Raw genomic sequence first — 10,660 nt, forward strand, 5'->3', positions numbered from 1 at the left:
TAGGCAAAGCCCTACGGAGATCACATCACCATCATCGTCACCACGCCGTCGTGCTGCCGGAACTCATCTACTACCTCACCGTCTTGCTGGATCAAGAAGGCGAAGGACGTCACCGAGCTGAACGTGTGCAAAACACGAAGGTGACGTGCATTTGGTACTAGATCGGTTGGAGCGTGAAGAAAGTTCGACTACATCAACCGCGTTCTAAAACACTTTCGGTTGCGGTCTACGAGGGTACGTAGACACACTCTCCCCCTTCGTTGCTATGCATCTCCATGGATAGATCTTGCGTGTGCGTAGAATTTTTTTTGTTTTCCATGTAACGTTTCCCAACAGTGGCATCCGAGCCAGATCTATGCATAGATGATATGCACGAGTAGAACACAAAGAGTTGTGGGCGATGATAGTCATACTGCTTACCACCAACGTCTTATTTTGATTCGGCGGTACTGTGGGATGAAGCGGCCCGGACCAACCTTACATGTCCACGCACATGAGACCGGTTCCACCGACAAACATGCAACTAGTTTTGCATAAAGGTGACTGGTGGGTGTCTGTTTCTCCTACTTTAGTTGAATCGAATTTGACTACGGCCGGTCCTTGAAGAAGGTTAAAACAGCAAACTTGATGAAACACCATTGTGGTTGTTTGCGTAGGTAAGAACGGTTTTTGCTAGATGCCCGTAGCAGCCACGTAAAACTTGCAACAACAAAGTAGAGGACGTCTAACTTATTTTTGCAGGGCATGTTATGATGTGATATGGTAAGATATGATGTGATATATGTCGATGTATGAGATGGTCATGTTTTGTAATATCGACAACCGGCAGGAGCCTTAGTGTTGTCTCTTTATTGTATGAAGTGCAAACGCCATGTAATTGCTTTAGGTCTCTTAGAATTTTGCATGTGGTGGGGACCCCAACCGACTGGAGGGGTGGGGACCCCAATTTTGCATGTGGCACTGCAGTTAGGTCTCTTAGAATCAGAATCTTGTTCCCCGGCAACAGCATTGTTGTGGCGATGACAGCGTTGTGCGGATCAAGCATAAGGATTCCCCAAATCCTGGTCCACCTGGTTAGCGACAGCATCATCGATGATGTAGAGGATGGTGGGGGGGTCATCTGGTCACTGCTCTTTCGGAATGGTGGATATGGTTGTGTCTTCGCAAAGAAAGTTCGACTACATCAACCGCGTTCTGAAACGCTTCCGCTTGCGGTCTACGAGGGTACGTAGACACACTCTCCCCCTTCGTTGCTATGCATCTTCATGGATAGATCTTGCGTGTGCGTAGAATTTTTTTTTGTTTTCCATGCACGTTTCCCAACAGTGGCATCCGAGTCAGATCTATGCGTAGATGATATGCACGAGTAGGACACAAAAGAGTTGTGTGCGGTGATAGTCATACTGCTTACCACCAACGTCTTATTTTGATTCGGCGGTATTGTGGGATGAAGCGACCCAGACCAACCTTACATGTCCACGCACATGATACCGGTTCCACCGACAGACATGCAACTAGTTTTGCATAAAAGTGGCTGGCGGGTGTCTGTCTCTCCTACTTTAGTTGAATCGAATTTGACTACGACTGGTCCTTGAAGAAGGTTAAAACAACAAACTTGATGAAACACCGTTGTGGTTGTTTGCGTAGGTAAGAACGGTTCTTGCTAGATGCATGTAGCAGCCATGTAAAACTTGCAACAACAAAGTAGAGGACGTCTAACTTATTTTTGTAGGGCATGTTGTGATGTGATATGGTCAAGATATGATGTGATATATGTTGATGTATGAGATGATCATGTTTTATAATATTGACAACCGGCAGAAGCCTTCGGGTTGTCTATTTATTGTATGAAGTGCAAACGCCATGTAATTCCTTTAGATCTCTTAGAATTTTGCATGTGGTGGGGACCCCAGCCGACTGGAGGGGTGGGGACCCCAATTTTGCATGTGGCGCTGCAGTTAGGTCTCTTAGAATCAGAATCTTGTTCCCCGGCAACGGTGTTGTTGTGGCGATGACGGGGTTGTGAGGATCAAGCATAAGGATTCCCCGAATCCTGGTCCACCTGGTTAGCGGCAGCCTCATCGGTGATGTAGAGGATGGGAGGGGGGGGTCATCTGGTCGCTGCTCTTTCTAAATGGTGGATCGTGTTATCTCGGTGGTCTTGGAAGGTGTCTCCCGACGGTGTGGATAGTTCCACTTCATGTCTTGGTCCTATGGCTTCTTCTCCGACCGACAACATTCAGAATGTGTTGTTGGAGGGGCTTGTGAAGTTACGTCTCCCCGGGTATATTTGTCTAGATCTAGGGTGTTCGTCCAACCCTCTTCATCACCTTCTTCTCCGAGACAGTGATATGTTTTCAGATCGTTGTGACCCTCATCTTCTGTCTTTGACCGACAACTTCCTTGCCGCTTGCGTTAGCAACATTTCCCTGCTCCATTGAGAGTTCTAGAGGCGGCATCGAGCTTCTTCTTCTTTTTCATAAGGGGCAGCATTGAGCTTCTTCTTTTTTATGAGAGGGCGGCATCGAGCTGCTTCTTCTAGTTCTTCTTCTTCTTCTTTATGAGGGGGTGGCATCAAGCTTCGCTCCCGACGCGTCACAGATGAAAGCAGAAATCGATTTACCCACCTTCGACCTTGTATTCTGAACTTAAAGGGTTGATCGACTTTAATACATTACATGACCTTTTGGCCTTTTTTTATCGAAGGAAAAAAGTATTACCAATACCAAGACCGTGTCCGATTCTGCAAAGCAAAGAAGAAGAAAAGAAGAAACGGACGCGCGTGCGTGCGCACGACGCCACGCGACACCACCCGCCGACCACCGCACCGTCGGTCGAACCAAGGAGAAGCATCCACCCCCCGCACGCACTTCCCCGTCCAGATCGATCAGGCCGCCGGCGCGCTCTGCTCCCCCCGATGCAGGACCAGGCCGGGGCCGCCTCCGGCTCCGGGGATCCGGACCCTCCGCCGGAGCACGCCGGCGGCGAGGGCGGCTCCTCCTCCGCCGCGGCCGCCGCCAGGCTCCCCTCCCGCAACGCCTCCTCCAAGTACGACTTCGTCAAGGTCAGTCCTCCCCGTCGCCCTCCCCTTCTCCCCCATCCCTCGCTCCCCACCATTCGGCTCATCACGTTTATCACTTCTCTGCCGTGGTTGCGCCGTCAGGTCAAGGTCTGGCTCGGGGAGAACGCCGACCACTACTACGTCCTCTCCAGGTTCCTCCTCAGCAGGATGCTCACCGTCACCAAGGTCTCTGCTTTTACTCAATTTTTCCCCCTCTGTTTAATCCGCTGTGTCGACTCAAGGTTGCCTATTACTCCCTCTGTAAACTAATATAAAACCGTTTAGATTTCCCTTGCCATAATCGAATACTACAAACGAATAGTGAAAAATATGCTACGCTTCCAACAACTTACACTTCTAGTTTCGATATCAAGTAGTACCAACGAAGGACTGTACAAACTACAAAGTGTAAGCTAACAACTTTGGTCATCTTTCCCGCCTCCTTCTTCAGATTCCGAACCACGTCGCCATTAAGATTGCCCTTGAGCTCAAGAAGTTGCTCGTCGACAACAGCCTTCTTGATGTGTATGTTTGTTCGCCTTCACTCTATCCCCCCCCCCCCCCCCCCCTGTGTTCTATATTGCTTACACTGTTCACCATGCTCTTTCCTTCGGTTCTTTTTTGTGGTGTACGTACTTAGTCATGCATGAATTCGAACAATCTGCTACTTCTTTCTGTTGATTCTCTTGTTAATCATATCGTGTATATACAGCAAAATTTGCCTTAGGCTCATCAAGCTATACTAATTGTGTTCTTCTGCATATATGTCGCCGTCTCATTTTCACCTATTATTTTAGAATAGCCCACTGTTCAAATTTTAGTATATCCCTAGGTGCAGAGCGCCTGTTGCTTGTAGCATGAAATTTTGTCACTAGCCAGAAAGTGTCAATCAAGTCGCGTGAATTGTGATATGTGAATCACTGAAACATTTATTTAAGTAAGTAAAAACACTTTGTTATTATACTTGCTTCAAGCGATCCTATGTTGTTTATGTTAAGCTTCATGCACTAGCCAACGCAACCAAAAGTCCGAACTGATGGAAAGGGCTAGACAATTCACATATACACTTCAACAGTTTCCCACATGTTTTTCTTTTGTTTTCAAATGATGAAAGTGTCGTATACATAATATTGTCCAATCATTATTGTTGTCATGATAGCAAAATGAAAACCTTACTGATAAGGTTTGCACTTAACTAATTTGTGTATCATCATTCATCAATTCCTGATTTTTAGACTTATATATGCTAGCAAATGTTTTGGGCAGTTCACAGAGTGACTTAGAGGCCAACCTTTTCAAGGTGACTACCTTTAACTTCATTTAAATAGACATGTTTGTTATTTTGTTAACTTAAAAATACTAGTTTATTTACAGCTAATGGAGAAAAGGGGATATGGAGAGGACTACATTAATCGATATAAGATGATGACAAGGTGTGTTTTTGGAGGAAAGGCTGCTCTATTTTGAATAATATAATGTTTGGGACCTTACTAGAGTAGGCTCCCTCGGACTTCTTTTCAATTGTACCTTATTAATGATAATGAATTCCATAGTTTAAGGTGGTAACCTTATATTATTGTTGTCTTCATGTCAAGTCTACTTTGCAGAAGCTTTACTTCAGTGTCATTTTGATAACATGTTTATGCTCTATTTATCCTTAACTGCAGATTCCATCATCAAAGAGTACCACTAGTAATTTTGGTGTGTGGAACTGCTTGCACTGGAAAATCAACAATTGCTACACAGCTAGCTCAAAGGCTCAACCTACCAAATGTTTTACAGGTTTATTTTCTCTTCCCGTTGTATGTGCCATATATAAGAGTCCTGTTTGCTACCATTGTCACCTTGACTTCATTTCTTGATTATAACATGTAGACAGACATGGTATATGAGTTGTTGCGGACATCAACAGAGTGAGTTTCTTTTCCTGGTCTTGGTTATTCTCTGCCATATGAGTTGTTTGATGTGCCCATGGTTCCCCATTTCCAAAACCTGTAGTCTGTGTATAGATTACTGATCTCAACAACACATGCAGTGCCCCGCTAACTTCAGTACCTGTGTGGGCTCGGGATTTTAATTCACCTGAAGAACTTATCACCGAATTTTGCAGAGAATGCAGAGTTGTTCGCAAAGGTATTTATTTTTTGTGTGGAAAGAAGGGTTTTGTATTGCACACATAAAAGCTGCTTACTTTGGATATAATTAGTTGCAGGCACTCATTTTTTTTGCTTGCTGTTCACATTTACTAGGTTTGGCTGGTGATTTGAAGAAAGCAATGAAAGATGGGAAGCCAATTATAATAGAGGTATGTTGTTATGCCTTACATGTTTCTCCTGAAAACAAAAAACCATATTTATGGGTTGCACTGTGAAATTAATTTTGTGAAAATACCTCAGCTCTATATTGTTTTTTCATTTTAATTCCTACAGCATGGTGTTCAAATGCCTGTTCGATTGGATATTATTGAGCGGAGGGCCTAGCAGTAGGGTTGGATACTATAGAGGACTTCTTCTGCACATTGAATACTAACTGACACTAAAGTCTTCAGTTCTATTGTTTCTTAATTGTACAGTGCCAATTAGTATGTGTAGACATGTCATATGATGTTACAGGGTCATTTTACATTGATCATTACCTTCTATTGCAAAACGAGACATAATTTGGGATGGTTATCAAAAACTTCTACCAGCCATTTTGCTTGCATTCCCATCATCCAACTTCAGTCACAACACTAACTGGCCTTTTGGATTTCCTTCTAGAAGGATGTACATTTGTCCTTGTTAGTGTTCCGTGGGTATATTGTCCAAACATGAGCAGAGGATGCAACAATGAAGGGAGGCGTCAGTAGCTGATATGATATTTTCCCAAACATGCCAACACAGCAACATCGTTATGTTAAAATGGAAATTTTTGTTCACATACATGTGGTATCCTCTCTCCTGTGGCTTTCGTGCCCAACCGCACCATCCATCACCCTCAATGTCTCGCTCTCTGTCAACCATGTTGCCGTCGCTAGCTTTCGAATGAATCAGAGGCTCAAAGCAGATCATTACTTTCTACTCCCTCCGTCCCAAATTTCTTTTCTTAGATTTGTCTAGATACGGATTTATCCAGTCACGTTATAGTGTTAGATACATTTGTATCTAGACAAATCTAAGACAAGAATTTTGGGACGGAGGTAATATAATTGTGTTCGTGTGTATGTTAGCTATTCACTCTTCCGTCGTTTTGTCTTGAGAGTATTTGTTCAAATTCATGGCATGCATACGAGTACCATCGGCGGGTGAGAGCATGAATGGCGTGGGGGATTCATGGATCACTTTTCTTTCTCCCCCTTCTGTGTGAGACAGAAAAAATATTTGGCTGATAGTGGGGCCCAATCTGACAGGGCCATTGGGCACCCGCATCCTTTTTGGAAAAAAATGATATGGAAATACCAGCTAACTAGTCTGGAGACAGGCAAACTGTCATATGTCAATGTCATCCATAAAAACCTATGGAACTGAAAACGGTTGGAAAGTCGCAACTTTTTAATGGAGGAAACAAGAACAGAAAAATGTTTAAAAGCGGAAAAGCCCAAATTACCCTTCTTTCCAAACCTGTAAAGACTCGGAGGCAGATCTGTGCTGCATTGGTTTAAGCTGTCTATGTTTGCTTCATCCGTCACAGATCTTCATGGATCAAAGTGGAGTGCACATATATATTTATATGTGTGAACATTACATAACATGTGTACAGAAATTGCTCGTTGACAGCATAGTCCACTCCTGCTTTTGCGGCATGGCAGAACTTCACTGGCAATTAAAATTATTTTCTTTTGGATGTGAATAATCTGACAGTCCACACATTTCTGCTGTTGCTCAACATGGTTAGAACCTTTAAAAAATAGATCCTGCATAGCTCTACACTACCACATTTACTTTCTAGCACTTGTTGCATTTGAGATTAGCTAGTGATGTCTGACCAGTAGTACAAAGCAGAAGATGGATTTTGTTGGGGATGGTGGGGTGACCAGTAATACAAAGCAGAAGATGGATTTTGTTTGGGATGGTGGGTGGGAGCTAGCCAAAAGATCTGTAGCATCTGTATTTAGTTAGTGTGCCCCACATGTGTAAATTATGCCTAATTTTGGCTGATATTTTGACTTCAGGGAATTCATTTGGATCCAAGCATTTACCTGATGGACGAGGAGAATGCAGATGACAATTCCAGAATTGAGAAAAAGGTTGAATCTGGAAATTCATCCATCTCTGCAGAAAAGAAAACAGAACAGCAATCAGAAAATGGTCTACCTGAGAACATTGTAAGTGTTCTAAAGGAAGATATCATACAAAGCCAGGACTGCCTGCCTGAGAGTAGGACCAGTGAAGGTCTGTCTGGTGCTGACAGCCATGAGATTACCTCTTCTGATTCTGAAGAGAAAATTCTCAAAGCTGAAGGTAAGTCAAATTACTCTGATAAATGTGACCCATGTTACTGTTGTGTGGTCAGTATGACAACATGGCTGGTGTATGCCAAAGTAAATCTCTATTTCTTGTTCTAGTTGGTGGAAAAATATAGTATCTGGGGAAGTAAAGGATCAGATCATGTATGGTTCTTACAGAATACTGTACTGTGCCATGTTCTAGTTGGTGGCATGTCACTGTGTTTATACTTTGTAGGCAATGGACAAAAGGATTTGGACCAACAGAAGAGCAACAGTGCCAAGAAAGACAAGCCTGCTGCTGAACCGATAGTTGTTCCAATTGTGTTGAGGATGTCTGATTTTGATCACAAGGTGTGTTGTCTACCTGGTTTATAAATTTAAATGTGTTTCCATATATTTAATTTCTGGGTTCATACATCAAACGAACAAACCTACTTCCATCAAAAGTTTGTTTTGCGTTTCTGACCTCTCCAAATAACCAAGTTGAAGGCCTACCTTTCTTCTCTTTCGAACTGGTTCTTTCTCTGAAATTGCTCTTGCCTGGAATAGGTGCAGCGTCCCAGCTATAATTTCTAAAATATATCCAGAACACATATCTGGCTTCCATATTTAATATTTTCTGTTTTGCGTTTCTGACCTCTCCAAATAACCAAGTTGAAGGCCTACCTTTCTTCTGTTTCAAACTGATTCCTTCTCTGAAGTTGTGCTTGCCGGAAATAGGCGCATCGTCCCAACTAGAAATTCTAAAGTATATCCAGAACACGTATCTGGCTTTCATATTTGATATTTTCTGTATTTTACACACTCATATTATTTGGTTTGTTAGCTCATTTCATTCTCGTTCAGATTTGCTTTGTTTGTTTGTTCAGGCATTGTTAGAGGAATGGATAGCCACTAGAGCTATCAGAGATAATTGCCTTCCTCAGGTATTCCTGAAAAGCTTGAGTACACAAGTAAATTATTGTTTTGTCTTGGTACTATCCTGTAAAATCGTATGGTATAAGCATAGTTTCTTCTTTTTTTCATGTAAGCATGGTCATCATAAGTGACATTAAATGATTAGTCTCATGAAAACTTGGAAGGAAAGCTCCATGATGTCTACCATCTGACTAGCAACTGTGCTTTGTTTTTATTATCCTCGTTTTAAGGCTATACCGGCAAGCATGCTGAGTCGTTATTAAATGTCAATCTATTATTGGTCTATATCTTTTACAGAAACCATGAATTGGTATTAGGTGATAAGAATTATCCGTATCATTGATACAATTAATACCAATAACCATCTAGCTCTGTGATGCAATTATTACTAACAACCATCTAGCTCTTTGATGCAGTTACTAGTAACAACCATCTAACTCTGTTATAGTCCTGATATCAGAATATACTCCCTCCGTCCCAAAATAAGCGACGTGGCTTTAGTTCAAGTTTGAACAAATTTGAAGTAAAGCCACGACACTTATTTTGGACGGAGGCGCTATATGCAAAGTGGTGCAGCATACTTTCCCTATGCGACTTTAAGTAGCCTTGTTTAATGAAATATGAGCATGAGATAATTGTAACTCCTTGACATTCCCCATTTTATCTTTTACCATATTTTTTATGCTTAACGTCAATGTTTGAATTTTGAAGTGACATTACCCAGTACCGAGTATCATGTTTCCTTTTTTCTTCTTTCTCTTAGAAAAAAAAACTGCAGGTTAGCATCTGACTTTTAGTTGATGTTGTTCAGGATCATCGAAAGCTTATAAACAACCTCAAACTTATTCAGGATTATCTTTGCTCTTTTGAGGCACAGGTAATTTTTCCTTCATCGGTCAAAAGTGTGAAATTTGTTCCTTGGCGATGACCCATTTGTCAAATTTGTCACGTTTAAACTGCTATAAAGCCCCCCCAACAGGGTATTTGCCCATGAAAAACGTGAAATCAGCTAGTCATGTTTTACTTCAAGATGTCATTTTTTTACAAGAGCTATTTACCCAAGGAGTCAAGGATCATGTTGTTTCTTGTATTGAATCACCATCTTTTCTAGTTTAGTGTTTCATTGTTTGTTTTCTCTAACCTACTGTCTAAATCTGATCAGGGATTGACTGTTGTTGACATCTCAGCAAACTCGTTTCCTCAAACGTTAGATTGGCTTCATGGCTATCTTCTTCAGGTACCTGAGAAAAATTAGCAGATTTATTTTCTTAAAGATTGCATTCAATCTTTTGCAATTTCTAAAATAATGCACTTCATAAATATTGTCATGTCCAAAGAAGTGCTATGTAGTGTAACGTACTCAATTTTGCTAACACAGAGTCCTGTCATCAGAAAGACCCAGCTACTTTCGATCGTTTAAAACACCATTTCTTAACCTTATATCTTTTTTGACAGTGCATTGAGCGCGGCCTTCTGGCTGCATGTTCAGAAGGCCCCAAGCAATAGGAAAACCAATTAACATGACAGGTATCTGCTGTTTCACTTTAATAGAAGGCATATTTCTGGAAAGTACTTTATTTTCCATTATTGACGTGTTTGTTTGCTAAAAAGTCTCTTAAATACAATGCCTATTCTTTAAAAACTGGTTATGGGAAAAGCTTTTTTTTTATCAGACTTACCGTTACCGTGTGAACTAATTTTTTCCGAGACTGTTACTTACAGTTCTCGTAAGCACACAAGGCGATGTGAGAGAGACTCAACAGAATTGCTCGGCGTGGAATCTGTTAGCATACATAATCTTTTCTCACTTTGCTGGTTATATGTAATGTGTATGATCTCTAGTCATGGGTTGTTTGCGTTGGGCATAATAGAGTATAATCTTCTTCCTTTAAGTTTGGTGTGTTTCATTTGTGTTGTAATAGTAAGTGCTAGCAACTTGTGCAAATTATGAATCCATGACTGGGTTAATCATGGCCACATGACCACATTATAACTTAATTGAGAAATGGAGTGCAACTCAGAAGGTATGTTTTTGTTCTCAGGCAATGCTACTCCATATCCTAAGTTCTTTCAGATGAGCGTCACAAGTTGAGGGGGGCATCTCAGTGTCAGCAATCCAAAACAGTGCTATAGTACATGATAACGGCAACAAAAAAAAAGGTTGTCGCATGGACGAAATCGGTCGCCTCCCATGCCGTTAGATAGTCGCCTTTGCCTTGCGCACCCCCCTTCCAACCAAAAACTGTGAACGACAC

General features: G+C 41.8%; 1 protein-coding gene across 1 annotated transcript; it reads left to right on the forward strand.

The window, feature by feature from the left end:
• The first annotated feature begins 2,744 nt into the window (after nucleotides 1-2,744).
• LOC123106091 (uncharacterized) lies at nucleotides 2,745-10,446 on the forward strand. The gene is made up of 16 exons (XM_044528298.1): nucleotides 2,745-3,064; nucleotides 3,164-3,247; nucleotides 3,513-3,586; nucleotides 4,328-4,361; nucleotides 4,436-4,494; nucleotides 4,729-4,843; nucleotides 4,937-4,974; nucleotides 5,097-5,194; nucleotides 5,311-5,366; nucleotides 7,212-7,500; nucleotides 7,723-7,838; nucleotides 8,357-8,413; nucleotides 9,217-9,282; nucleotides 9,568-9,642; nucleotides 9,861-9,932; nucleotides 10,128-10,446. The coding sequence occupies exons 1-15, from the start codon at nucleotides 2,918-2,920 to the stop codon at nucleotides 9,909-9,911; spliced, it is 1,359 nt and encodes a 452-aa protein (XP_044384233.1). The 5' UTR covers nucleotides 2,745-2,917; the 3' UTR covers nucleotides 9,912-9,932; nucleotides 10,128-10,446.
• Nucleotides 10,447-10,660: the final 214 nt, after the last annotated feature.

Source organism: Triticum aestivum, chromosome 5A (genome assembly GCF_018294505.1).
Source record: "Triticum aestivum cultivar Chinese Spring chromosome 5A, IWGSC CS RefSeq v2.1, whole genome shotgun sequence".
In the NCBI taxonomy this organism is placed as follows: Eukaryota; Viridiplantae; Streptophyta; class Magnoliopsida; order Poales; family Poaceae; genus Triticum; species Triticum aestivum.